The 27252-nt window shown below is 46.2% G+C and overlaps 8 protein-coding genes across 8 annotated transcripts; 6 read left to right on the top strand and 2 right to left on the bottom strand.

Moving 5' to 3' along the window:
* Window positions 1–3793: 3793 nt before the first annotated feature.
* Window positions 3794–6617, top strand: GGS22DRAFT_49860 (uncharacterized protein). Its single transcript, XM_047967258.1, has 5 exons — window positions 3794–4037; window positions 4232–4256; window positions 4665–4743; window positions 4815–6183; window positions 6239–6617. The coding sequence occupies exons 1-5, from the start codon at window positions 4034–4036 to the stop codon at window positions 6277–6279; spliced, it is 1518 nt and encodes a 505-aa protein (XP_047816116.1). The 5' UTR covers window positions 3794–4033; the 3' UTR covers window positions 6280–6617.
* A 94-nt stretch (window positions 6618–6711) lies between these two features.
* On the top strand, window positions 6712–8025 carry GGS22DRAFT_49859 (uncharacterized protein). The gene has a single exon (XM_047967257.1). It carries the CDS (start codon window positions 6894–6896, stop codon window positions 7917–7919), a length of 1026 nt encoding a protein of 341 aa, XP_047816115.1. The 5' UTR covers window positions 6712–6893; the 3' UTR covers window positions 7920–8025.
* Window positions 8026–9864: 1839 nt separating this feature from the next.
* Window positions 9865–12015, top strand: GGS22DRAFT_49854 (glycoside hydrolase family 47 protein). The gene is made up of 2 exons (XM_047967256.1): window positions 9865–11708; window positions 11763–12015. Exons 1-2 carry the CDS (start codon window positions 10065–10067, stop codon window positions 11880–11882), a joined length of 1764 nt encoding a protein of 587 aa, XP_047816114.1. The 5' UTR covers window positions 9865–10064; the 3' UTR covers window positions 11883–12015.
* A 3070-nt stretch (window positions 12016–15085) lies between these two features.
* On the top strand, window positions 15086–17564 carry GGS22DRAFT_49813 (uncharacterized protein). Its single transcript, XM_047967254.1, has 5 exons — window positions 15086–15365; window positions 15420–16400; window positions 16451–16722; window positions 16775–17124; window positions 17180–17564. Exons 1-5 carry the CDS (start codon window positions 15221–15223, stop codon window positions 17448–17450), a joined length of 2019 nt encoding a protein of 672 aa, XP_047816113.1. The 5' UTR covers window positions 15086–15220; the 3' UTR covers window positions 17451–17564.
* A 392-nt stretch (window positions 17565–17956) lies between these two features.
* On the bottom strand, window positions 17957–19596 carry GGS22DRAFT_170595 (Maf/Ham1). Its single transcript, XM_047962465.1, has one exon. The coding sequence runs from the start codon at window positions 19071–19073 to the stop codon at window positions 18177–18179; it is 897 nt and encodes a 298-aa protein (XP_047816112.1). The 5' UTR covers window positions 19074–19596; the 3' UTR covers window positions 17957–18176.
* GGS22DRAFT_170590 (uncharacterized protein) lies at window positions 19597–20629 on the top strand. The gene is made up of 3 exons (XM_047962464.1): window positions 19597–20060; window positions 20132–20330; window positions 20406–20629. Exons 1-3 carry the CDS (start codon window positions 19943–19945, stop codon window positions 20494–20496), a joined length of 408 nt encoding a protein of 135 aa, XP_047816111.1. The 5' UTR covers window positions 19597–19942; the 3' UTR covers window positions 20497–20629.
* Window positions 20197–22224, bottom strand: GGS22DRAFT_49825 (class II aaRS and biotin synthetase). Its single transcript, XM_047967255.1, has one exon. It carries the CDS (start codon window positions 22114–22116, stop codon window positions 20623–20625), a length of 1494 nt encoding a protein of 497 aa, XP_047816110.1. The 5' UTR covers window positions 22117–22224; the 3' UTR covers window positions 20197–20622.
* A 259-nt stretch (window positions 22225–22483) lies between these two features.
* On the top strand, window positions 22484–24777 carry GGS22DRAFT_170586 (uncharacterized protein). Its single transcript, XM_047962463.1, has 2 exons — window positions 22484–22686; window positions 22773–24777. Exon 2 carries the CDS (start codon window positions 22959–22961, stop codon window positions 24669–24671), a length of 1713 nt encoding a protein of 570 aa, XP_047816109.1. The 5' UTR covers window positions 22484–22686; window positions 22773–22958; the 3' UTR covers window positions 24672–24777.
* The last annotated feature ends 2475 nt before the right edge of the window (window positions 24778–27252 follow it).

Here is a 27252-nt window from a genome sequence, read left to right as displayed (position 1 = left end):
TCTTAATATATTAGAAACTTCTTTAAGTAGGTATATAAGTCTTAACTACTATACGAGTGAAAAACCGAAGATGGGGCCACTCCTTATGAGCAGTGGCCAAGCCAAGGGGATATGAGATAATTACCTCATCCCTAGCTACCATCATATCTTTATGGACTATGTGGTTAGTTGAACAGAGCATACTAAACTAGAGACTAAAGCTCGTCTCTTCTTTATAGATCATGCTGTCCACTATATAGAAGATCAGTTGCGCATAAACGTAGGGTGTGGGATGTAATTATATAAACTGCCCAGGCGAATTCGCTTCTTCTTCTCGGAGATACGGCGTGTATCATTATCGTAATCTTATATTCTTCTACTCATGAAAGAAGCCAATGCAAGGAAGTTGTTAGAACATAATCATCATATAGCTTCACTTGAGGAGATAGAACCCTAGTGAAGACTAGCATTTTACATTATGATAGCTAGAGGTGACTCCTCCTGGAACCCCCCCTGCCCCCCTTTGGGCATTCTTCAGGCCACAGACTAACCCCCTGAACCAACACGTCCTCCTAATGATTGTGATGAGATTTTGTATTCGCATCTATCTACTGAAAACGCGAATTATCTACCATTAGCGGACCTATGAGACGTCACAAGTGTGACCAAACACCTGTACGCTACATCCCTCGGTTTGCTTTGGGGTGTAGTCGTATCTACTTTCGATACTCTCCAAATTGTTGACAAATAACAACCATTTAATCTCAATGAAAGGGTATGATGGACATTTGGAGGCAGCATATGGTTACTTCAGGATTAGGGGTTTCCAAAGCTGGCTATGAGTGATTAAACTATCGTTCGGGAAAATGATGTTTTCAATCTCAGAAGTATTGACATAGCCATATTTTGGTTTTTATTTCTTCAATTTAGAATATCGAGACTTGGTTGTTGATTTGGAAAACCTATTGTCCAGAGATATATGATGTCGCGCACTAATAAAAATCGTGGGACGTAATTTGAAGCTAGGAGATGTCGCTTCGCTGCGGGATCCTCATAGTAATCTAAGTAGAACCCTAGCGATAAGCTATTACGAGTCACTCAGAAGTTGTGTAATAAGCGGTGAACTAGTCTAGATACTAGGTATCAAGCAGCCGACAGATTAGCTATATGAAATTGATTGAGTCAAAGTGCCCGTCAAATCAAACATTATAGACACGTATTTTAACAACCAAAACATACTCGAAGAGTAAGTGAAGAACATATGTGGTGCTGGGGTTTGAAAGGAACCTATTGACGGACATATCACTAGAGAGCATCTATCAAGCCCTTGTTTAGATGATTGGCGGATATATTGACAAGGGGTCCCAAATGCCTAACGGCTCTAGGGCAGAAACGACAAGTGAACCTCTTTTCTCGGTTAGGTCTAATCACAAAATTAGGCCCAAGTACCTGGTTAGAGAGGGACGGACTATGACTGTTGCTTGTGGTTAACCCAAAATTACCTCGTGGCTGAATTATCCCTTTCAAAGCAAAGGGCTATAGATTATTAGCACTGACAATTTTAGCCTAAAGTCAACATTGTCCATATCAACAAGCCATCTAGCGAGGTAAAGCCTAAGCAGCCTTGCCAATGTTACTTCCAGTAACTTGTGATATATGTACGTAGTTACATCTAGTGATACTACCTAAAACTGGAGAGATAGAGGAGTTGCTTACGATCATCTGTAGTTGCCTCAAAGAAAGGGCCATACGAAGCACGGCCATTCTAACGTGAGGATATTGAGATGATGATATTCACAGGAAAATAAAAACAAAACAGAACCGGCCGATACGTCGGGCCAACAGGTGACCTTTCGGGGCCCACACCGATGAGATGCTGTCGATAAAAATTTCTTGGCTTCCCCGTTGTGTTCCCGACGGGCATTCCGCGAATGAGCCAGACGTGCAACCCCATAGAATTGGATGGAAGTAGTTCGGTTAGGCGACCGGACACGCCCGATCATAGAGCCGGTCTGCTTATCTCTGCACATTCGGTGTGCTACGTTACAATATTTCGACTCAAAGGATGGCCTGTACGTAAGCTCCCCCGCAAAACGTATGAGGTCTTTGATTACGTGATTCGGTTGTGCTTCAGAACTAGAACGAAGATGTTCCAAGTCACCAAGCCACAATCACATGTATCCAATTTTCTCGATTTTCTATTGCCCCAGAATTGAAACTCGACCCTGGACTGGGCTATTGACGTGAGAATACCTAGAGAGCTCGGTCAGCGAAATTCAACTAATAAGTCTACTAACCTGAGGTATCTTGCTGTGCTAAGACCGGTGACCGGAAGAGTCGGGAAAAATTAGTGGGAACTAGTATCCGAGACACCATCTGTTCGTGGGTTCATGTAGGCCAATGAATGCTTTTTTTCAGCTTAAAACACCTTTGGGGATGCATCTCCCGACGGACTCATTTCAGAATAAGAAAAGGCTATACTGCCAACTATCACCAACAAGCCAGTGTTGTAAGCGCCCTAAATAACAATTTAGATCCATGTAGTAAGATAGGGTATTAAGCACGCTTATTTGTCAGATGCGGCAGATGCAGTCGAAGTTTGAGTCGATAATTGCGATGCCATCATTTGACTGCTACGTATTCGTGGAGAGAAGTCGAAGCTGGTTGGATAGATGTAATGGTGGATCCACTCGTTTATGCACGAGGCAAGACAAGCTTTTTTAAGGCGTCCAGCGCGACAAGCTTTTTGGTCTGGCCCGGTCTGGCACTTTATATTTCATGTAGTGTGTACTTTTATTACCACGAGATCCTTCTCATTATTCGAGTATTCTATACAATACCCAGATTGTGCCTTCCCCTGCCGTTGATTTTGATGCGTCAATAGTGCAGGGGGGTCGTTGAAATGAATGGAGTCTTCTAACGTAATTAGGTTGCAGCTAGACTTAGTTTTCCATCGTAAAGTGCCACAAACCAACATCGAAATTCGAAGCAGTGGGTACAAGTTATCCGGCAGCCCGACAGAGTTTTGACCAGGGGTTGAATCGACGCGACGCCGATCAGGATTACCCCAGGCTTGGACAATCAAGCTTTATCGTTGTCCGCTCTTATGAGACATATTCTAACCTGCCCTAGCATCACAGGTACCGTACCTACCGACATGCATGTCTGCATACTAAGGTACATAGAGCTGAATCCCGCATATATATATCAATAATAACTCATATATCTGTCTGTGCAGTTCGTATCTTCGCTGTGTTATCCCGAGATCCCAAGAACCCCAACATTCCCATTCCTTCCAACTTGTATGTAAGGTACATACATGTGCCTTAGCCTAACGTTAGATAACGTTCAACGTTGAGGGATAGATGATATGGGAGGTACATATGCCTTAGTCTGTGCACTATGGGGCACGCTAACACAGACTTCGTAGCGGTCTAAACTGGTTCAAGTAGATTGCAGATACTCGGGATACTTAGGTACAGTACCTATCACTGGGCACTTGTAGTAAACATCAATCAATCGTCGGAATTGTTCCAAGGTTATCACACAGCCACTTTACATACATATATGTATAGCGTACAGTTGATCGTCTCGCAAAGTAGGTACATGCATTTCTTTGTACATGATGTACCTTGGTGGATTGGTAGAATGGTAGAACAGCATGGCGGCATATCAAATCAGATGGGTCCTTGTGCACATCTGATGCGACGGGCAATTAGGTCGCTTCCTCAGCTGATGATGGCTGGAAACTACTTCTGTGATGGGGTCTACCCCCTTCCCCCCTTCCCCCCATCCCTGCTAATTATTCCCTGACCCCCTATTGTCTACTTTTCATCTCCCCCAATTTCCAACCCCCAAACTTGCCAAGAACAACATTTTCATCGCTTTTCTTAACCTGCTCCATACCACAACTAATCGCTGTCCGCTGTCCACTGTTCTACTATCCGCTATCCTTCGCGTCGTCCACGTTCCTGAGATCCTGTCTCTCTTTCGTTGCCAGTCGATGACCGTTATGTCTCAACAATCCCTTAAATAGGATCATGATTACAAGAGCATGTGTATGTCTTGGACCCTTTTTTTTCTATTTCCTTACTCGGTAAACTCGTGCGGTTTCGTCATTTTTTCTTAGCATTTGGTCTCTTTTTTTTTCCCCGCTGCCGAGAGCTGTTTATTATTGCGATTGATCTTCTTGGCACCAGCCGAGCCCTCTCTAGAATCCCTTGGCAGGCCACAGCTGACGTTTTCTTTACAGCACTCCAAACCGTCCGGAATGTCGTGTACGTTGCCAAGAAAAAGCTTCTTTTTTCTTTTCCATCCTGATGGACACTGCCAAGCAGGTACTAGGTCGTTAACAAAAGCTTAACGACCTTGGCCGTTAATGGTTGGCTGGACGGCTACTAGCTGTAAATGCTTGATTTGACCGGCGATGATGATGATATCAATGGTGCCAAGTGCATCCGGCGGTGCATTCGCAATCGCTGCATCGCCTGCATCGTACGACGTAACATTCATTACACCGAAGTGCACTCTTCGGGTCTTGCTGTGCTTTGCGTGCTAGTATCTTTTACCACAGCACTACATCATAGACATCACTATTAGCCTAGCCGTCCATGCCCATGCCTGACTCGTGCAATCACTGAAGCCTACTATTTAAGGGGATCATGTGTATGCTGACACTCGAATAGATTGTTATTCAGCAATCCCAGCTGGTCAGATGGCCATTCGATCCCTAGCACCATTCTCAGAAACATCACCGCATTATCTGTATGTCTCGAGACTTAAAGACTAGGAAGAATCTCGAAATGGGTCTATTGCCTACTTACACGTCGTGACAGAGACAGATAGCATATTCCGAGGACCTACTTGGAAACGTTACTACTCTATCAACAACCTCGGTGTCGACGGCAAACGGAGTTGTCCAAGGCCTATTATACGTACCAGATTTAGCCGCCAACGACCCGTGCCAGAACCTAACAGCAGATTACATACCTAAAAATGTAACTCGCCAGGTCAACTTACCAACCACGAATTATAATCTAATAGCCCTTGCACCATGGATCAACACCAACTGTACCCGGTCGTTTCTCTCCTCGGCCAGGCTGGATCCTATTCGAGGCATGCTAGTCTATCGTCCAGATGACGACGACACCAACCAACCCCCGGATGCGGATGATGATGTTTGGAATCTAGGTGACGGAAATGCCTGGAAAGCGCAAAATCGATACCCCGTCTACGCAATTCCCGGCAGCTCAGGAAATCAGATGATGCGTCAACTCAGCCTATATTCTGGTGATTTATCAACAGTTCCCTTCAGCGACCAGATTATCTCGACGTATTCGCCAAATCCAGCCGATTATGTACGAGTATGGACGGAGTTATCAGTGATTACCGTGTCGACGACGCTCCCCCTCTGGGCCTTCATTCTAATTATTTTAGGGGTAATAATATCTGTTATCGGCAGCACATCGCTACTTATGCACTTTGTCCAGAGCCGTCGCCGTGCAGCATTACGAGGGCGTGTCGAACGGGGAGAAGTAAATTTGGAGGCATTAGGTATCAAGAGATTAAGAGTGCCATTAACTCATATACAAACTTTTCCGCTATTCACATATAATTACGATCCGCCAATACCAACATCCCCCACGTCGCCAAAATTCTCAAAGGGGAGGAGATCATCGGAAGCTAGTCGACAGCCCATCAACATGAAGGCCGAGAAAACCGATGCGCCTATTAACTATCAACCTGCCTGTCTTATTTGCTTAGAAGACTTCGAATCTAAGAAGACAATAATCCGGGAATTATCCTGCGGTCATATCTTCCACCCCGAATGCATCGATGAGTTTCTAAGCCAAATGAGCTCATTATGCCCTTCCTGCAAAGCATCGATGCTCCCTCCTGGCTATTGTCCTGAGATCACCAACTCCATGGTTCGCAGGGAATTTGGTACAAGGAGGCTTAGGTCACGAGGTGGTGCCATAATACACGTGGATGTTGAAAGAGGACGGGAAAGACTGTCGTCGTGGAGCAGCACTATGAAAAAACATATATGTCGTGTGTCATCTCCGAAGCCGGAAGAAGCCGTTGATTTGCCAGAACAGCGGCCCAGGATTGAGAGGCAAAGTACTGTCGGGACAGCGCGAGATCGTATGCAGGACCTAGTCGTCCCCGTCGACGAAACCAATAGTGATGACGGGCGGCCTCAATGCAAGTTGCCTGCTACTAGAATACTAGAATGATTCAAAACCTAACCAGTCAATAGGGAAACGCACGGCTCTCAAAGTCTTCCCGGGGTTTAGATAACCGGATTGGGGACATTTTATACGTTAACGGAATGGCATTTGCATGGTTTGGCGTCTGGTTAACAGGATAGCATATTTATGGGAGCTTAATGCGGGGCCTATCAAGGCGTTCATGAGGAAACGGATATTGATTTTAACGATGCCCCCGGCATCCATGGACGTGGGTCGCGGTGTATTAAGGAATCGGGTTTGCATATGAAGACTGCTTGGATATACCCAGATTCGACATGATCGATTTTCCCGAGGAATACAAAGAAGAATTCGCATTGTTAATACTTAGTACAGTACCTGAACTTGAATAATGACTGTAGATGTGCGGTACCACAATACGATCGTCCCCTTATTCAGATCTGCAGGAAATATTGCTGGTCCGTGCACGTAAGCCTCATTGACTGCATGGATGTGCATAAGAAGGATCCGTAGCCTCTTTGTAGCTCTCCCAAGACCGACACAACTAAGAAGCATTCATTCAGGAATCCCCGAAAAGAGCCGTCTAATTTCCCACGCGATGGACCCCATCTCTTAAACTCCTTTTTCAATCCCAAGAGAGATGAGATGATATGATATGACAAAGGACGTCATTGCATTAGCTACCACGGACGAGCACGCGACATCATGTCCGCGAACCACGGTGGAGTCGACGCGACGTCATCGACGGCAGATATCCCTACCGACGTCGCATCGTCGCTCCCCCCGGCCCCCGATCACAAACTCCTCACCCCGGCTCCCGCGCGCGACGCTAACGACGGCAAGCCCCTCGTCATCTGCTTCCACGGCTCCGGCGAGTCGTGCTCCCCGTCCTGGGATCGGCTCGCGGAGTTGTTGACTAGGGAACCGTTTGGGATGCGTGTTTTGATGTATAATCGCGGGGACTTGAACCCGAAGCCGCCGCTGGCGACGAGGCAGTTGAGAGGGTACTTGAGGAGGGAGGGCTTGGGGGGCCCGTATTTGTTGGTGGCGCATTCGTATGGCGGGTCTTTTGCTAGGATGTTTTTGGAGAGGGAGGAGAGGGGGGAGGGTGTGGATGATGGAGATGGGAATGAGGATGGGGATGGGGATGGGGGAAGTGATGGCGATGCGTATGCGCCGAGACAGGTTGTGGGTGTGGTGCTTGTTGAGACGGGCCAGGAGGGCGGGTTGGATCCTAATATTGAGGAAAGGCAGTATAAGAGACGTGTCCTAGGACATAGGCCGTTGAGCGTGATTAAGGGGAACTCGTTCCTGAGGATGTGGGATGATCTTGAAAGAGCGGAGAAGAGTCTAGCGGAGGGGGATGAGTTTAGGAGGGGCGAGTTGATGAAGAGGAGGGTGATGTTGGGGGTGTGGGAGGATGCGGATGAGGATATGAAGAGGAAGCAATTAGATCTTGCGAGGGAGGGAGCCGCGAAGAGGTTGGTGAATGTACCGGATTGTGGACATAATGTCCAGAGAGATCGCCCGGAGATTGTGGCGAAGGAGATAGCGTGGGTGGTTGAGAATATGAGGTTAGGAGATGAAGAGACTGAGGAAGAGGAGGAGATGGATGGGGGGTTGAGTATGGTTGAGAGGGCGAAGCAGAAGGGGTGGTTGAGAATCGGGAGGGAGTTTTGGAAGGTTTATGAAATGATCATTGGGAGGTTCTTTGATAAGTCGAAAAAGTAGGTTCACTGCGTATAATATGTAATGATAATGTTAGGCCAATTCAGTGGTTAGCATTGATTCTTGTAGTTCTATTTTCGAAATGTGGAAGCTAAACATGTCTACGATGAAGATGAATACGATCGTGTTGACTACTATACGATTGGATACCAGGTACCTGGTAATCTCATGAGCAACATGATTTCTAGGTCCAGGGGCGATGACTACTAGTTTCGTTACTGAGATTCTACTCTCTAAAGGCATCAAAACAACTGGTACAGCAATCAGTCATGAGCCTTGGATGACTATCAATTGGAACTATTATAACCATTCACGTGTCTCATGTATGGTGAAATAAAGGGGTGTCATGTGACCTAGAAGCTACCAATAAAATGGCTACTGAAGGAGCCATCTTTACTGTAACGATTAGCATGCCGCCTTCAGCTATCAATAAACTTAATAAACATCCCCTAGGATACATCTAGGGAATCAATAGCGAGAATGATTAGGAGGAGTAGTATCGAGAGTGGGGAATACTCATCCGAGATATCCGTCCATACATAATCGCTGGCGCAAAACTCAGTCAGATCAATCTTTGAATTCTGAGGTTAAGGTGTTCGTGGACAGAGATTGAACATTTCTATTCCATGTAGCCTATCGAAGAATTAGGCTAACCTAACCTCTGACAGGGTTAATAGGGATTAAAGGCAGCTCCATGTGCTGTTAGGTCTTCACGAAGAGATTGGAGCCTATGCTTCCCATGGGGAACAACCCAACTTTCCGTGTTACCACTCTCTTGATTCTTATCTTTTGATATGAATTTCTAGCATGTCGTGGCACGCCACAGGTTGCAGCAGGACTTTGGATACGAGGGCTACGCCTCATAAGGTGGATATTGGGTATGATGACGCTCGTTCCCGCCCAATTTGATAGCTGACCAGACTTTTTTGGTTAAGAAATAGTATCGCGCGATTGATTGAACCTCTGTTTCCGCAGTCACTTCGCATGATATATTTGAGCTTCATCGTTATGGGTTGGTGGCTACACCCTGTACTCCATGGGGCTTACCAGTGAGGCGATGAAAATGGTTGCTTTCAAATTCATAACTGGATATCATTAAACCAAAACGGCTTGCTGCTTGTGCAATGAAGGATTCGATGGAGGACGTGTCTCCGGGTCGGATATGAGAAATGCCTCGCCAAGATGAATGTGCAAGACATTGAATTGAAGGTTGAAGGCAATTAAAATATGACATCTATGTATATAAATGCTTATATAAAGATAAATCATTGGCCGAAATGTACTAGCAAGTACTACTTACATATGTAGTACTGGGTCGATATCTCACATAAGCCTACATGTAAGGAAAATGATTCATGATGCCAATTTGAAGGATCGTGTAGTTCCCGGATATCGATGTTGGTTGGATTCCGTTGGAAACAACGTGTGATGCCGCAGTGCCGGTAACGCAGAATGAACCAACGTCATTAATCTTGACGTTCTTTTAAGGTTCTGATATCCAGCATTATTCGTGTTAATGTAAAGGTTCTTGAATTCTTGTGCAACCTTGATATGTAAAAAACAATATGGATTTTCATTTCCTGGTAACATTCAGATGATACTGTTGTCGTACCAGATTGAACACTAAGTTATTGGCTTACATAAGAAATAATTCTATTATATGGGGTAAGGATCTCCCAGATCTGCGGTAAATATCTTCTGTACCTGACTAATAAACTCAAGTAAACAACGCTACTGGGAAGGTACGAGAGCCAATTAGCTACCAGGTAGCGACCAGTAGGGGCTAGAGAAGCTTGGAACATGCCGTCTAGCCGGGAATTTGGCGGCTTCAGCAGCGTAATACGAGCGGGTCTCCCCAGGGTTACCCGGACTTCTCAGGGAGGTGCACCGACAATTTACCTAATAAACTGTCTGGGTATCCCTGGTGCTCGTCAGCTTCGCCAAGAATCTTTCACAATTCCTGACACTCACATTTGTTATCCTGTGCAGCCCGCGTTTCACTAATGCGATTTGCTCGGCTCGTCGTCAGATCCAATCCGACTTCTATTTCTATCCACGGCATTTCTTACTGGCTGCGTATGGTTTATTGGTAATGTATCGCTATTATCCCTATCACCTAACGGGGCGAGGGATATCTATTATATCTCCATGTTTGTTGAAAATGTGGAATGGCAAGTCCGACAACAACCTCATAACGCCATGATAGCTATCTTCCGACGGAAAACACGAGTCGCCGCCGCACTTTTTCTAGTACTCGTCTTATATCTCCTAGTCGGACTTATCCCCGAGCATCGCGATACACTCTTCGGCTTTACCTATGTTAGGACGAGCTATGACTGGTCTAAGCAATCATTGAAGTACCCTATATCCGAATATACGCCTCTGCCGACGGGTAGACCTTTATCATTACCTAAAGTACAATATGCATTCACTACCGATACGAGCCCTGCCGGTGTTGCGAGGGAGGAAGTGCTTGCGAGTCGGCGGGCCGAGGTGAAGAGTGCGTTCGTTAAGAGTTGGACTAGCTACAAGAATGTCGGTTTTGGTTACGACGAGCTTATGCCAGTGTCGGGGAAAGGAAGAGACGCACCTGGGTTTGGTGGATGGGGAGCCACGCTTGTCGATTCTCTCTCGACACTTTGGATTATGGGCCTCAAGGAAGATTTTTACGAGGCTGCTGCTGCTGCTGTGACTATTGACTGGGCTGACACCAGGGATAATTCCTGCAACTTCTTCGAAACCACGATTCGGCATCTGGGCGGACTGTTGGGCGCATATGATCTGAGCTTAGAGACCGCACTACTCGAGAAGGCTATCGAGCTCGGAGATATGCTCTTTATGGCATACGACACTCCGAATCACATGCCCCCATTCTGGCTAGACTTTGATGACGCTAAGCGTGGTAACCAGCTCGCTGGATATCACGACCCTTCAGCCTCTGTCACGTCGTCATCCCTCGAATTTAGTAGGCTGGCTCAGCTCACCGGAAACGACAAGTACTACGATGTTATCAATAGGGTAGCATTGGTATTGGACGAATGGCAGAATAAAACAGCACTACCGGGCATGTGGCCAACATTCTTCGACTTCAACCAGCTTCAGCTGGACAGTGACAGTAGCTTCACGTTGGGCGCACTAGCGGATAGTTTGTATGAATATCTGCCCAAGACTTTCGCCATCCTAGGTGGGCTCGAGCCAATGTATGAGAAGCTCTACCGAGGATCGATGGATACAGTCATCAAGAATTTGTTGTTCCGACCAAAGACCCCGGACCAGGATGATATCCTCTTCTCTGGAAATGTGTATGTCTCATCAGACACAGGGCCACACCTGACTGCAGAGGTGCAACATCTTGGATGCTTTGTGGGGGGAATGTTTGGGCTGGGAGGCAAACTTTTCAACATCCCGGAACATCTCGAGATCGGCGAGAAGATCACACGTGGCTGCGTGTGGGCCTACGACGCGATGCCTACAGGTATCATGCCCGAGATCTTCAACCTAGAGAAATGCGACACATTAGATCCATGCGAATGGGATGAGGAACAATGGGAGAATGAGGCCGATACGACACTGAAGAAAGGTTTCAAGAATGCTCGGGATCCGCGTTACCTTTTACGGCCCGAGGCTGTCGAGAGCGTATTCTTGATGTACCGCATGACTGGTAACTCAGAGTACCAAGAGATGGCGTGGAGAATGTTTCAATCCATTCGAAATGCAACCGAGACAGACCTAGCATTTTCATCAATCAATTCCGTCAGGAACGTTGATACAGTTAAGTCGGATTCTATGGAGGTAAGTCTATGCGATCTATGACGGTGCTTCGGATCTTGACTAATCATATTATAGAGTTTCTGGTTAGCTGAGACGCTCAGATATCTCTACTTGACATTTTCTTCTCCTGATCTTGTCAACTTGGACGATTACGTCTTAAATACCGAAGCTCATCCCCTCAAGCGTCCTAGATGAGTAGTCGGAAATCAGTTATCACCAAAGTAAGCAGCAGTTACCAAACTACTCGGAGCACTTGGGTATAGCCGGGCATAAGAAGTGCTCTGGATGTTTCCCATCCGAAGGTGAATTTTACGAGACGCGGCTCAAGTCTCCTGCCATCCCCGCGAGTAGACTTCGTAGGGTGGTTTAAGATAATGTGGAGTGATACCGTGTCGACAGAGACAAGGATCGACGATCTAGAGTTGGGGTATCTCGATGCGAGATATGATTAATGACAAAAACTACCGTATATAGAGGGCGATAGGGCGTAATGATAGGTCATCATAATAAGGCTGCGATAGATCTAATGGTAATAATACATCCACCAAGCTATAGATGGTATACCCAGAAGACCACTTTCCATCCAGCTGCCGAACGAGAAACCGTTCTTCATCGTGTATCCTTTCTATTACCGTGCAGGGCTATGTCATACCTACGAGTAGGTAGGTACCCAATGTTGCATGTCATATTCTTGCAGTCTTGGTAAACAAACTAATTACATGCAGCCTACCTCTAGCTCAACTAGTCCCCACAAGTTTTGTAATGGGAGTCCTCACTCCGTTAGGCTACTAGGCTACTAGATAGCCCCCTAGATAGCCCCCTAGCTAGATACCTAGCTGCCGTAAGTTAGTATCCAGCTGATGGCTTGAATAGGGGACCATGACAGCGCATCGCATACCTACCCGCCTATTGCGGTGATGATGTGCCCCCTTTTCTTTTTCTTTTTTCTTTTCTCTTCTCTTCTTTTCTTCACCGTTCGGCTAAAGCGCTGTGTCGTGCACCGTATCTGCAAGGACATTTGCATATCAAATGAAGCAGTTGTGGATATTTCTTCAATGACTCACCTTGTATCTAATTTTGGTGCATGCGTACATAATAATACGTACCTGGTATGTAAGTCAAGAGATCCAAGGTTGACGAGATAATATGCGTTTAGGCTTGTTGGTAGTTCGTCATCTATTACATGCATATCCTAAGGTGGTATCGCATTTGGAGAAATAGCTATGGAAATTAAAATTTGCTATCGAGAATTGAAATAGCCTTGGTACCTTAATGTTAGTGTCATCAAATCCCTGGTTCGAATACGCCCCAATTAGTCGGGTACTATCTGTACCTAGTGGTAAGTACCAGGCGCATTACGGCACTATCCAATCCTTTGCCGCGCTTTCCATGCTTGCCATGTGTAAAACACGTTTTAATGACGATAGATGGAAGTTACGAATTAGCCAACTAAATGACCTCAGACTGGAATGTGGAGGTAGAAGAGACAAGCGCGAACTGCTGAACCCACTCAACGGCATTGCTTGACCTTAGATCTATATTGGATCAACTCAAATTTGACTTCTATCAAAACTTCGAACCTTCAAACCTCCAAAACTGGGAAAACTGAAAACTCGAAATATTCGACAACAGCAAACTTCTTCCAGTCAATGATCACCGGAATATCCGTCTTTGCTCGTCTATCTGAAACATTAGATCAGTCAAGATTCAAATGATCGACTGCACTACGCACAGCTTCGTAGTATGCAGTATACACCGCCATCTGCTCGCTACATAGTACGTGACCTAGCGACAGACCAAAATATCCATTCAAGGTAGCCGCATAGCCTTCTCTACACAGCTCAGCACACCCAGCACAGCTAGTACACCCTGGACAGTGGCAAAATCTACATTATCGCAAATTAACTACGTGTTACACGTCGTTTGGGATATCATTTTGTCCTTGACAAATCCTCCCTCGACTAAACCAGAATCAGGGTGAACTTTTGTCCCCTTGGCTTGATAGATGATCGAATCATGGCTTAGGAATTTTAAGGCGCCGCATACAATCTGCGCCACATTCGAATTTTGCAGTCTACAAACCAATTTTTGTCAGTTTCTGTTGCATCGACCTCGACCAATCTTTCTGGATCCTTGAGAATCGATAGGATCTCACTTTCCTCGAAGACATGGATTGTTTTGTCTATTGATTATGAACCAAATCGTTAAACCCACTTTGACTGGGCGAATCGCTACTATGGTGAGTTGATCCTCACCACGGTCAAATGCGCCGGTGTTCACCATGCTTCGAATCGGCCACCCTACCTTAGGTACCTAGTCGGTATCTGAGTAGCTACCTACCTAGGTACCTACCAATCGTTGAATTTTTCGTTCGTGCCCAAGCGATGGATTCGGCCGGTTGCCGAGAAACTGTATGTCGAATGCATAAAACGTCCTTAACTCTCGGGCATGAACTCATAACCTCGTCGCCTTGTGTTGCTGAGTGGATAGCAACAGGGAAAACTCATATTCATTCCTGTCGGCTACCTATGCGGGCACTATGTGCGGGCGCTATGTTCATCGTTTCTTTTACTCAAGCCAATCCAGCCCAAATTCCATGGCGCTGAGCCGCTGAAAATACCTACCAACACCTACCTAAGCACTGGTGCCCGATCTATGCCCCACCTCCTACTCATATCCGCCCAACTAGGTATCTTTCACCTTGGGTGTTTCCTTTTCCTGCTAGTAACTTGCAACCAGCTCAAAGGCCAATTACCTAGGTGCAAATCCTTCTCGGTGATGGTTCCGAAGACCTGAACGAACCAGAAGAACCAAGTAGGTAGATGTCCGATATACACCATGAAACCATGTATCTGGATTTGTTCGTTCACGTACCTACCTACTAGGTACATAGGGGTCGAATCACCCCTCCGTGGCTTAGAAATTAGAAGCACGATGCGTAATACGTAGCCTGAGGGGTGATATGTACCTATTCCAAGGGTGTATTGTACAGGATGGCCTTACAATTGAGCTACCCCGCTTGGGTCTGATGGGACTCAGCCATACCCGATTGACATGAATACATCACAGAAAACAGAGAATGCAAGCGCAAGTCTCGTCTTCTGGATATACCGCCGACAAGTGTCACTACTGAATACAACGAGGTGAGCCCACTCCACCTAAAGAACATTGTATTTTTTAGGAGAATCGATTTAGGGGTGCTAGGTATACACATTTTCCCAACTTCTCATTTTCTGCGATCTCCGTCTTCGTTGCTGTGCTAGGACAACAGCCAGGACAATAGAGAGTACCTTAGTACTAATGTAGTCGCGAAAGACTACTAGGACAACTCTTCGTCAAAAATTCCGCAGGCCCTCTGCGCTGTTCCCATCTTTCTGAACGATGGAATCATTCTTAATGAAGCATTCCCGCGCGTGTTTTTTCCTTTGGAATACCCAGAGGCTAAATATCCGCCGCCGCCCTTAACCATATTCCTCGAACCATCACGATAAATTCCTTACTGTGCTAGGGTGTTACTCTTGGAGGCTCTCACTATGAATAATTATCCTACGTCGCCGTTATCATCGCCTTCTTATGGTCACAACATCGACAGTGGTGCTAGCTTATGCAATATCAAGACGTTTGGTTTTATTTGCGACTTCTTGGACTCATTGCGCGCCCATGCGGATGTGTCGGACGGTAGGTGTTCTAATTATTGTTTGGGAAGGCAGAGTCAGCTAACGAATTAATCAGATACTGACGCTGCAACATCTGATCTACATTTCCTACATTCATCCTCGATTCCCACATTTCAATCCGATCGACCGGCGGGCAATAACCAGGAACCGCCCGTGAACGCTAGCTTGGTTGACGGCTCTTCCAACAGTCGAAGTAAGGGCCGCCAATCACAATGGCAATCCTCATGGCGGTTCATCAAAAAGATCGATGATTACCATCAAAGGCTTCAAGAATGTCTGAAGAACATCCCGGGCGAGCTCAGTAGCTGGTTAAAAACGTGTGGCGAGTCAAAGGATATCAGAAACTGTGGTTTGCGGGCTCTGGGGGACATTCTACAGAATGCGATCCCATCTGAATTTCCCGAGATAATCTGTGCCATGATTGTCCAGCATGCGATTTCTCATTATGCTTCTGAAAGAAGCTCCTTCGAAGACGTCCAGTCAGCATTCACTAGTTGGAGAAACACGGTACCGTTAAATAAAACCAACCAAGAGAGCCTGGATATAGTATTCGAACAGCTGAAGTTAGCGGACAAATCATCATTAGAAGATGCTCGACCTACCCGACCTCCTTTCGAAACACAAGTTTTTGAGACGGGGAGACAATTTACAAACCCAAGTCCTAATTTCTACCCTCAGACTATCAACGACAACTCTCTGTCCATGTGGCAGTTTCCTAACACGAACTTCACTCCTCGTATGAATGGAGACTACCTTACACCCTACCCGTTAAACCAACCTCAGCCACCGAATTCATTCGATCTATTGGGCAATCAGTATTCCATGCCGTTCGTCGCGCCAGCCAATAGGAACCAGCCATTTCTTTCGCATGAGGTTGATGCACATTCTACATTTCAGCGCCAGCCTCATTTACACGACCCTGGACCGTCGTATGAATATCCCGAACCGTTCGGCTGCCGCCCCCATGGGGCCCAGTTAGACCCAGGTGCTTTAAACCAGTCCACCTCCTTTATGATTTTCAAGAGATTCATAGATAGTAGGTGAACCGCTTAAGTGTGCTACGATTAGTTGTTTATATGATGCTAGACTTCACGGATCAGGGTGATCTGCCTCACCTTTTCGCTCAGACGCCAATTCGCTGGAATAACTTTCCATTGACTTCTAACGCCCAAATTTTCGAGAAAGTGTTCTTCAATAAGATTGACAAGACCTTCTTGAGTCCGCTAAAGGATTCTATTACGCAATATTCACAGCATCCGATAGCGCAGGCAATCGTCTCAGCTACATGGTCGGTGACATTGCTTGGTGCCTTGCACTCAATAGATGACGCGGTTCGATATATGATCCATCTAAGTAAAGTAGGTTTTAATCATCCATCCCCATTTCTCTTATACTAATGTATTTTATTAGAGTTTATTTCCGGATACTCACTCTTGTCGTCACTTCGCCGAGATCGTGTTGAAAGCCTGCCCTTTACCCTATGTGGTAGATGTGTCAAGCAGTTCTACGGGTCGCCCAAGACATAAAACAACCCATAATTACGATCAAGAACTCGACAAGATAGAGAGAGGGTTCAATGGGGAATATCACCCCGCGTATCTATTTGCGTCTCGGGCCTCTCATTCTCGAGACCCTCGAAACCAGCCCACAATTCCCTCTCAGGGTAGCACTAGTCAGCCGACACTATCCATTGAGTCAGCAGGTAGTTATACACATAGTGTGTATGGAACCAATACGGAGATTTCCACTCCATACGAATTGTATGTTTATTCTATAACTAGACCTCGATGTTTGTGCACATCTAATACCCCTTAGGAATAACAACCAAGCATCTTCTCCACTGATTACTGTGCGGTGTAACCAATGCGACAAGGTTTTTAAGGGCAAAAACATCAGCTCACACCTGTCTCGGCATAAACGATCACACGTGGACGCGACCATAAAGTGCCCAAATGGCGACTGCACCAAGACGTTCAAAGGGGGGCGCACCGATAATATCAGGGCGCACTGCAGGAACGTCCATAACCTGTCGTTGCCAGAGGATGGGAGGGCGTTCTGGGCAATGCTGTATGGGTCGCCTGAATAAGCCGGCCCTACCTGTTGCCCATCCAAGGATTTATTACTGCCTTATATGTTAACATGGCTTATATCATTCTACGAATGTCTAAGCGCTACGTATACGACTTCACATTTTCATCACCACATACCGACTACTCTTATGTCCGACTCTTATATGGCGCTATCTCACGAATTGTACGACATATACCCCTACTTATTTTTTGACATTCGTCTATCCTACTTCACTTACATCAACTACGTCTTTTTTATATTTGCATTAGGTGTTCGGGTTATATGGGCTATAGATATTTGTATTGAGTTGCAGAACAAAACAAGACAGGACAGGACAAACAGGACTGGATCATTGCTGAAGATGTCGATGACTGGGCGACTCATGATCTTGCCCTTGTCGCCAGACATTGTACCTTACTGAAAATCACGGGTTTTTGATTTTATCGTTGGGATTTGCTTAAAGGCGTATCATGGTTGGGCTTACACTTTTGGAAGACTTCATTGTCGCAAAACTGCTTCTATTTGCATAGTATATATCAATCATAAAAATTGTACATACCACCAAAGGTCCGCCATCTGTGTCCATTGATATGTATGTCATCTATTGTCATTATATTCCCTCCCTCTACGTCGACTAAATCCGTTTTAATTTTAAAGCCTGAGTCTAGGTAGGTACCTAGCCGTATCCTCTTATGATCTTTAAACTTTTGACACCTACACCTGTATACCTCGATACAACCCCTCACTCATCCTCCTCCTCCTCCCCCTCACTCGTCTCATCCTGCCTAAAAACCACCTTCTCACACAACTGCAACGTCTTCCGCACCGGCAACCCCACCACATTATCCACCGCCCCATCCACCTTCTCAACTAGCAACGCACCCGCTAAACCCTGCACCGCATACCCGCCCGCCTTATCCGCACCCTCGCGCGTCCGCACATACGCCTCGATCACATCATCCGGCAACCCGTCCATCTCCCGCGCGAACAACACCTTCGTCTCCTCCACATACGACGCCATCGCATACCCCGGGTGCGCCGCGTCCGCTCGTGGCGCCACGCAGCAGATCGCTGTGAGCACTTTGTGCGATCTTGTGTCTCGCAAATGGCGCAGCATCTTCACGTGCGAGACTTCTGATGTCGGTTTTTCTAACACCACGCCTTCCCGCGTTACGATCACCGTGTCGGCTGCGATTACCAAGTCCGGGTCTCGGCGGTTGGTGTCGTCGATACTGGTGGAAGTGGTGGTGGAGGCTTGGTTCTCTGCTGCTTCGGCGATTAGGGCGGCGTATACGTCGAGCGCTTTTTGCTGCGCGGTGGCGGAGACGTAGGCCCAAGGCCCGAGCTCGGCTTTGGATAGGTCTTCGGGTTTGGTGCTGGGTCGGATTTCGAGATTCGGCAGCCCGAGTTGGGAGAGTAGGGCGCGGCGGCGCGGGGAGGAGGAGGCGAGGATTGTGCGGTGCGTGCGCATGTATTTTAGGATCGGGAGGTCGAGGAGGGAGCCTGGTGGTCGTCGGACGGGGGGAGGGCGGATTGGGAGGGGGTGTGTGGGGATTTGCTCGCCTGCGGCGGTTTCGTAGTCTGGGGGAGGGTCGGAGGGGGTGGGTTGGAGGAGAGGCTGTTTTTTGTCGTCGTCCATTGTTGTGGTTGGTATGGGGGAATAGGGGTTGAGAGTTAAGGAGGTGCGAGGAGTGCTGATTTTGAAGGAAGGATCGAAATTGATGTTAATATATGGGTTAGAGAAACTTGATATGGGGGAAGATGAAGATAAATAGAAGTCGGACCGGAGTTTCTGGAATTCTGATCGACTTTGTCAAAGACGGAAGGGAAGTCAATGGAAAGTTAATCGTAGGTTCGAAACGTTGGAAACGTTGGAAGGGCCAGTGGGGTTCAGGGTGTAGGTCCGGGGAAGCTGCGTCACAACTTTTAGCTTTAGCTTATCAATTGATCGTGTGAGTACGAAGGTACAAGAAGGTATGACGGATTACGGAATCCAGAGCTTCCCGTGGCTCAGCTGGGGCTGGAAACTGCAAGCTCAAGCTTCTTTTATGGAACGTGATGGACAGGGATATCCGTCATTGACTAGTGGGGCCGAGAGTGTCACATGCACTTCTCGAGCTGAGATGCCATTTGTAAATGAAACCAAAAAGTTAAATCTCATTAAATTTATCATAACTTACATCCCGATCTCAAACGGCGGGCATCTCGGAGCAATCTTATCTATATTCCTGACGAACACATCCTCCCGTCCCGATCCCCTGTAAGATGTGTGCGCCGGGGATCTCAAGTCTACACAACAATCACAGGCCATTAGCAAACTGTTCCATCCAGCACTTGTCTCATGTCTTCAGATACTTGGCTTAGACATCCGCGAGTAGAGTTTGTCGGGACTTCCGTCTTAGTTAAAAATACAAGATAACAATTGAGAAAACTGCTACGCGCACAAGGGAGACCGACATTTGTTCGAAGTGGGATTATCAATTTTGGGTTTTGGTTGCCTCGAGCAGAATGTCAGAGCCGCGGTCCAAATCTCCTCAGGGCGGAGAAAATGGTCAGGATTCGGGAGCACAGGACGATAAGCCGCGCCTGACCGAAGAGGAGAAGAAACAAAACCATATCGCCTCGGGTAATTAACCTACCTCATATACTCATCCGAAGTTTTATCGGCATAACTCTGGATACTAATACTGCTCGCAGAGCAAAAGCGCAGAGAAGCGATTAGAGCTGGGTTCGACCGCCTCTGCGACCTCGTACCTGGTCTGGAAGGCCACGGTCGTTCCGAAGGTTTTGTACTGAAGGAAACGGTGAAGTATATGAGGGAGCAACTTGCCCGACGACGCGAATTAGTTGAGGAAGCCGAGACGCGGGGAGCTACTGTCCCAGATCACTTGAAAGAGCAAGTAGCCCTTCACTTCAGTTTCCCCCCCTATAGATTATAGCACATATATTGACTATTACCGCAATCTTCTAGGCCTGTCAAAATTCTAGAGAGGATGGAGGCCCGGCAGAGGGATTTACATGAAAGGTTTGGAGGAAAAAGTTCGGACGGAGAGGGCTCATGATGTAGATGACGGCCAAAGCGCAGGCATTGTCATCAATGTTTACTCAGATCATAAAACGACTAGATATGGGATTAATATGAATATAATGGATCAATTGAAGCAGACTACAGAGTCTACGATTTTTTATTATTCGAATGATTCAACTTTCTTCTTGAGAATGTCATATAATTCTTCTGGCTTCATCACGCGACGTTCAGTGTCAGCACTGTCCAATCTTGAAAAGTCGACAGTGACAGTCCCATCGGAAACCTGGGCTGGGCCAACGGTGACAATAACGCCGTAGCCCTTAGATATAGCTGCTTGCACTTTGCGCGGCAACTTTCGGCTAGTTTCATCAATATCTACCGTTAATTGAAATGGGTTGGCAATTGGACCATCAGCTGGCCCATCCATACCCATTAGGACGGCTTGGGCAGTCCTGGCTAACTCATTCACTTTTCCATCTGCATCCTCGTGGGCTGTGAGTATTATCACCTGCCTCGGATTTAACCAAAATGGCCACTTGCCATTGTAGTGTTCGATGAGCAAGGCCATCAATCTCTCCACTGAACCTAGCACAGCTCTGTGGATGAGGACGGGCGTTACCTTTCCATTTTGTTTTAGTAAGGCCTGATCGGTTGTGATTTCTCCTCTCCGCTCGAATTCAGGCGCTGGTGCTTGGTAAGTTAAGCCAAATCGTTTCGGTAGTTGGAAATCGAGTTGTATTGTGGCTGTTTGATGTTCCTTGCCATCCGAGTCCCTCAATATTATATCAATCTTGGGTCCATAGAATGCACCGTCACCCTCATTTATAGTCCATCCTTGACCGGAGGCGTCTAGAGCTCTTTTAAGACCATTCTCGGCGCTATCCCATTCCTCAATAGTCCCGATGTAATGCTCTGCAGGACGTGTCGAGAGTGTTAATCGGTAAGAACCTAGTTTCAAAGTCGAGTAGACAACACGGACAAAGTCGAGTGTCTTGCTGATTTCTTCCTCAATTTGTATCGGTCGGCAAAAAATATGGCCATCGTCTTGATGGAAACGCCGCACTCTAGTTAAGCCACTTAGGGCGCCGGACAGTTCGTTTCTGTGGAGGGGTGAAAAATCGGCGTATCGAACAGGTAATTCTCGATAACCCCGATGTACGGCCGCAAATATCAGACAATGGCCCGGGCAATTCATTGGTTTAAGGCCATATTCGTCTGTGTCTTTGTTGTAGCCGCCACTATCGCTTCTTGACGGCGACATGCTAGTCACAGTGAACATGTCATCGCCGTAATGTTCTAAATGACCCGATTTCTCCCATAACGACTTTTTATAGATAGTAGGCGTAATAACCTCGTCAAAGCCATATCGTCCATATTGCTTTCGAAGGAACTCGACGAGGCGATTGAATATTCGAGCACCGTTAGGCAGAAATAGAGGCGAGCCTGGACTATATTTGGAGGTTACGAACAGTTCTTGTTGGATGCCGAGTTCTCGGTGATCTGCGGGGGGTTTCGGTGGGAGTTCCGTGGTTGAGTGTGAAGAACAGCTCCGGAACCATAAGTGAGTTGGAGGGGCTAATGACTCGACCCTTCGTATTCGCGTCACACATCTCAATATATGAGGGTGTATCCTCACCACGCTTCGTGCGAACATGCCGCCAATCAATCGTCACTATAAAACCATGACGAGCTTTGAGAAGCTCTAAGAAATAAACGTCAGAAAAATTCTAAGTTCAAAAGAATTGATTCGCACAGATAGATTGGAGAAGTGACAGGGATCATCAGATGTCGACAGGGATGTACGGTTAGGAGCTTTACACGCTGCGCTAACCCTAACATTAACGGGAGTGGGCGAGGTGGGGGGTTATCTGTATGAGCGGTACGGGGTACCTAGGTCACATCGTACCTCTGTAGCCTAGCATATGTACTGCATACATCGCTCTACAACAGCAGTATAAACCTGTATTTATTACTGGATAGGGTACAGGATCCAATCACCCGTCACGGCACTAACCCCGTGACATCAAGTCAGCCGCGACCATTTCACGATATCTGTGAAGTCTCATAAGGCGCATGGATGCCTCCATCAAACTTGCATCCTCTTAAGATATTAAATATCGGTCTGTGCAAATTTTACGTCTATTCTACTAACCTCTACCAATTTCATGCCTCAACTATTGATATCTGTATGAGTCACTGCATTTCTACAATCCTTGTTTATCAGGTCGGTACCCGAAGTCCGCGATCTTGGCACTAGTATATAACACTCGTGCCTGCCGTGCCTAGTCACTCATATTGTCGACGAAATAGGATGAGAAGTCACGTCAAGACTGATTCGAACCTTATTTGAAGAGTTTAAATGACATTTCAAATTCGTCGAAGAAACCTGAACCTAACTCTCCAGCTGCCCAACAAACACATCGAGTATCTTCAGGTGGAAGCTGGAAACTATGAGAGTCTAAATCGGATTTCTTGAATAAAAATACTCACTAGAACATGGCACGAACCCGACAAAGCAATAAACTTTCTGTTGAGGATTCCTGGCGTATGGTAGAAGGAGGCGATAACGACAGCTTCGATACCGCAATAGTTCAAGATCCATTTGAGGGTGACGCTCTCGTATTCAGCAGCCAGTCTCAGCCATCTCAACCATATTCATCACAGGATTTCAGTGTTGGATCGCAGGACAGCATTCACGATTTTTATGATAGGGCCGACGAAGATAACGTCATTCGAAGGGCGCCATTTCAACCCTCGCTTACTCCAAGGAACGTGTCTATGGACAAAGACCGAACACCTGTTCCTGAATTCTTCATGCCAACCCTTGATGTTGATAGCCCACCACGGAACAGTCGTCGCTCCTCTAGAAATACTCATCCCGCCATGCAAGAACCACGGGTAACGAGGAGACGAGGTAATCGTCAAGTAGATAACGATTTAACTCCACGAAGACCTGGTGCTCAACATGACGAGACCAACATACCTCAGAGACCTTCGCTTGGATCGAGGTTTATATCATCCGCTCCCGAGTTTCTTTTTGACTTTGCCTCTTGGATACTCGGCACGATTCGATTGGCTTTCCGCTATGCACAGTGGCCAATAGCCACCATGCTCGCCATTTACCTGATTATTGGCGCGTGTATAATGGCTAAGGACATGCTCATTAACTCTATCGCTGCACCGCTAGCACCATTATGCCGAGTGCCCGGTGTATCTATGATGAGCCTCCCTTTTTGCCCAGAAAATTTGAAATCTGGAACGGGAGATGGCGCGTCGCCGGTTGAGTTCGAAGAGTTAATGAATGTGCAAGCTCAATTTGAGAAGGTGCTTGAGGATTCATCTCAGGGCGTCTCGCTGCCAATGGACATGAAACGATCGGAAGCATCCGTCCGTGACTTACGTACAATGGTTAAATTCAGCGAATTGCCAACTCGCGCAGAGTTAGTACATGAATTCGACAACTATATCGAAATCGTCCGCGCCAGCGCCGATGATCTGCAGATGTTCAATACCCATGTCGGCAGCGCAGTCGATAGCGTCATCAGCATCAATCGGTGGACGTCACGATACATAGATTCCATCGCGCTGAATCGTGAAGCTAATGATAACATGATGTCTCGCTTTAGCGGTTGGTTTTTCTCTCCATTCCAATCGCCAGGTTTCGACGAGCGTGTCCTTCTCGACAAGTACATCGAGCACACAGCCTTAGTATCAGACAAGATCCAGAATCTGATCTTAGAAGGGACTGCTGTAATGCGCCTTCTCCACCAGGCAGAAGGCAGCCTCGAGCTTATCAATGAACATGTTGTACGCACAGGCAATGTCGTCAAGGAGAAACAAAACGAGGTTTTCTGGGACGTCTGGACGCTCGTCGGGGCTAACACCCGTCGCCTGCATAACCTGAAAGGTCAACTGAGCCTTTTACAGCAGGTTGAGACGCAGCGAAACTCAGCGGTCCGGCAACTTAGCAAGTTGATACACGATTTGATGGATATCCGGACGAAGCTGAGTGACTTGAGGGATCGAGTTGCCGCCCCAGAACTCCTAGCTGACACGACGGATATACCGTTAACTGTGCACATTGAGACTATCAATGCTGGCGTCGAGAGACTCGAGGCTGCGCGGAGCCGCATCCGGGCTGAAGAGAATGAACGATTGCAGCAGGCTTTACAGAGATCGAGAGAAGATGATCGTTTGATTGACGGTTGATAATAAGTTTACGAGTGATGATGGGAATTGAGGCTGCTGAACATGGATAACCGGAGTTTTGGAATCAGTATGAGTTTGTAAACAGCATAGGATATGGATAGCGGGTTAATATTAAGTAATGAACCCAGCCCTAAAGTACACCAGACATTCTAGACTCTTGGTGCAACTAATGGAAGATTGTAGATGTTTACGCTACTAGGTAGGGTATTACTCACCATTATGTCAGCATAGATCATAGAGGGAAAAGGCACGGTGATGCATGTCTCATCAGCCCTCCTTCGCTTGAACGTGTATGCACTCAAGAATATTCAACCCTATGACAAAACCCATGGATAATCATTTATTTAGGGAAACTAAAGTATGTGCGAGGAATTAGTTAGGAGGCACTGCCTCTTCAGGGCAAAACTTGGCGAGTTTAGCTAGGCTATTGTACCTAGGTGTTACTCAAAAGGAGGAGGGGCTAGAAAAAGGGGTTGAGATGGAAGAAATTTGCACTAAGATAAGTTTACCAAAATATTAATTCATCTCTAATATCTCATAGATATCACAACTACATTAGAATCCACCACGTGTACTGAGATTCATCTATCACTTTATTCGAACGAACATCTGAATTAGACTCCGTCGGAGCTTCAGAGAACAAGTTCCGTATGCTGTGCCTCTAACCGTGACACCCAAGGTGATTATCTTAAGGAGGCTGTGCCTAACAAGACTCCGTGTGTAAGAGAATTAACAAAAAGGTGACACAATTTATCTAATAATACTAAAATGACCTTGATTCAGATTTCGTAATCGCTAACAATAGACATTTTACATCGCTCTAACAAAGGCCTTTACTAAATCCTCTGCTTATGTTTCTCGTAACATATATCTCCACTAAGTCTAGACGACTAGGTTTCTTGTCTAAATAGGAGAAGCTGATACACAGGGTTAATTTACGATTTTCTTAGGCAACGGTTGTTCATTTAGTCGTCAAGGCTATAAAGTAGTAGGAACCATCCGAAGCTGAGAAACGTTATGACGAGCCGGGATTTGAAATGGCAAAAATGGCTTCCCGAAAACCCAGCCTAGTAAATTCACATAATTCCTTCTTCCAGATCCAAATCCAAATCTCGGTTTCCATGAAAACGGTTCGCAAATAGCAGATACACTTCCAGCAATCAAAGCAACATCAATCCACGACTTCTGAACTGAGTAATCCAGGCACTCAATACTATTTAAGATATCCCCAACACCACGAAGAATTGGATTGTCACCAAGTCAAGAACCATCGATCTTACCTTCTGGATTAGAAAGAGGGATAATACGTGCCAATAAAAGCAAAAAAAAAAAGGTTATTGCCCTACGATAAAAACATACCAACTCAATTATTTCGAGACCAACGAGTAAGCCTGGTCACAATGCCTTCGGATCAGAAAACCGAGGTGATCAGCTGGGGAAGATATTTGGTCGACACAACTGAACGCCAGAAGGATAAGGAAATGGTGGGCTCGAACGCATCTGGCACCCGTGGTGGCCATCATGAAAATGTCGGCACGAGCAATCAGAAGGGTGGAAAACGTGGATGTTCTTCCTTCCATAGCAACAGCAAGAATCAGGGAGAGGGAAAGTAAGGGAATGGGTGTCTTGCAGATAGGAGATTGGGGATGTAGATATTTCATCGCCATGAGATTTCCATGAGTTTGGAGGCAAGAAAGGACAGCCTGAAGCTATTGCAGGCAGGCATAGGATTACTACAAAATGATCACAAGATACCTATTCGCAGAAAATTCCGCAGAACTTAAAATTTGCTTGATTTTATTTCTAATAAATATCCCTTGAAGATCGTGTGAAGATGGGTAAAGATCACTCTAAAAAGAGATGGCATAAAATAGTGAAAGTGGGTGAATTTAGAGGAAAATGACTTTACTATCGTACGAAAGATATAAAGAAGGATGTACGACGATATAACAAATTGAAAAGAATAAATGATAAAAAATCACATCGACGCCGGATCGAACGAAAGACTCTCTATTATCACAGAAAATCCCAAAAAGTGATTGCACCCACCGGAGATTTGCACCCGGGTCTTCCCCGATCCATATGCGCCATGGGAGAGGGATGAGCTAACTACTGCTCCATAGGTGCGATTCTTGTCACAGGACGTTGAAAATTTTGTGTTTATTAGGAATTATAAGGGTACCTTCAGATGATGCTTCGCATAAACTAGGGAATAGCAGGGCAAAGCCGTGACAGTAAGGGGAATATTACGTCACGTACGGCGCTGTGGCCAATAGAAACTACTTCGTGCAGCATAAAGTTTGACACTTTATTGTTTCTATATTTTGGTTAGTCATAGCCTTGCTCGTTATGCTCCTTTCTAATAAACGCTTCCTCTTATGCCTCTTTTTGTACCGTGTCATTATCTCGTAAGGCAAGTCCCAAGATATATAAACGCAAACAATGCCTATTCACTCGAAATCCCAAGTACATAGAACAAGTAGTGATTACTCTACTAAAATCTTCCAACAAGTGGTAAGTACTTGCTCTAACTCGGGACACGACCAATTTCCTTACAACCTAGTAGTTATATAACCACTCA

This window comes from Annulohypoxylon maeteangense, assembly GCF_022496945.1.
Source record: "Annulohypoxylon maeteangense strain CBS 123835 unplaced genomic scaffold GGS22scaffold_16, whole genome shotgun sequence".
Classification (NCBI taxonomy): domain Eukaryota; kingdom Fungi; phylum Ascomycota; class Sordariomycetes; order Xylariales; family Hypoxylaceae; genus Annulohypoxylon; species Annulohypoxylon maeteangense.
The sequence above is the reverse complement of the archived record's forward strand: the minus strand, read 5'-3'. Positions and strand labels throughout refer to the sequence as shown.

Coding starts and splice junctions, on each gene's coding strand:
- GGS22DRAFT_49860 (XM_047967258.1), top strand. Junction 4,257..4,664: donor CAAACCGTCCGGAATGTCGT/GTACGTTGCCAA, acceptor ACACTCGAATAG/ATTGTTATTCAGCAATCCCA. Junction 4,744..4,814: donor GAAACATCACCGCATTATCT/GTATGTCTCGAG, acceptor ACGTCGTGACAG/AGACAGATAGCATATTCCGA.
- GGS22DRAFT_49859 (XM_047967257.1), top strand. CDS start 6,894: ATGTCCGCGAACCACGGTGGAGTCGACGCGACGTCATCGACGGCAGAT.
- GGS22DRAFT_49854 (XM_047967256.1), top strand. CDS start 10,065: ATGTTTGTTGAAAATGTGGAATGGCAAGTCCGACAACAACCTCATAAC. Junction 11,709..11,762: donor TTAAGTCGGATTCTATGGAG/GTAAGTCTATGC, acceptor ATCATATTATAG/AGTTTCTGGTTAGCTGAGAC.
- GGS22DRAFT_49813 (XM_047967254.1), top strand. CDS start 15,221: ATGAATAATTATCCTACGTCGCCGTTATCATCGCCTTCTTATGGTCAC. Junction 16,401..16,450: donor TTTCAAGAGATTCATAGATA/GTAGGTGAACCG, acceptor ATATGATGCTAG/ACTTCACGGATCAGGGTGAT. Junction 17,125..17,179: donor ATTTCCACTCCATACGAATT/GTATGTTTATTC, acceptor AATACCCCTTAG/GAATAACAACCAAGCATCTT.
- GGS22DRAFT_170595 (XM_047962465.1), bottom strand. CDS start 19,073: ATGGACGACGACAAAAAACAGCCTCTCCTCCAACCCACCCCCTCCGAC.
- GGS22DRAFT_170590 (XM_047962464.1), top strand. CDS start 19,943: ATGTCAGAGCCGCGGTCCAAATCTCCTCAGGGCGGAGAAAATGGTCAG. Junction 20,061..20,131: donor ACAAAACCATATCGCCTCGG/GTAATTAACCTA, acceptor TACTGCTCGCAG/AGCAAAAGCGCAGAGAAGCG. Junction 20,331..20,405: donor GTCCCAGATCACTTGAAAGA/GCAAGTAGCCCT, acceptor GCAATCTTCTAG/GCCTGTCAAAATTCTAGAGA.
- GGS22DRAFT_49825 (XM_047967255.1), bottom strand. CDS start 22,116: ATGTTCGCACGAAGCGTGGTGAGGATACACCCTCATATATTGAGATGT.
- GGS22DRAFT_170586 (XM_047962463.1), top strand. CDS start 22,959: ATGGCACGAACCCGACAAAGCAATAAACTTTCTGTTGAGGATTCCTGG.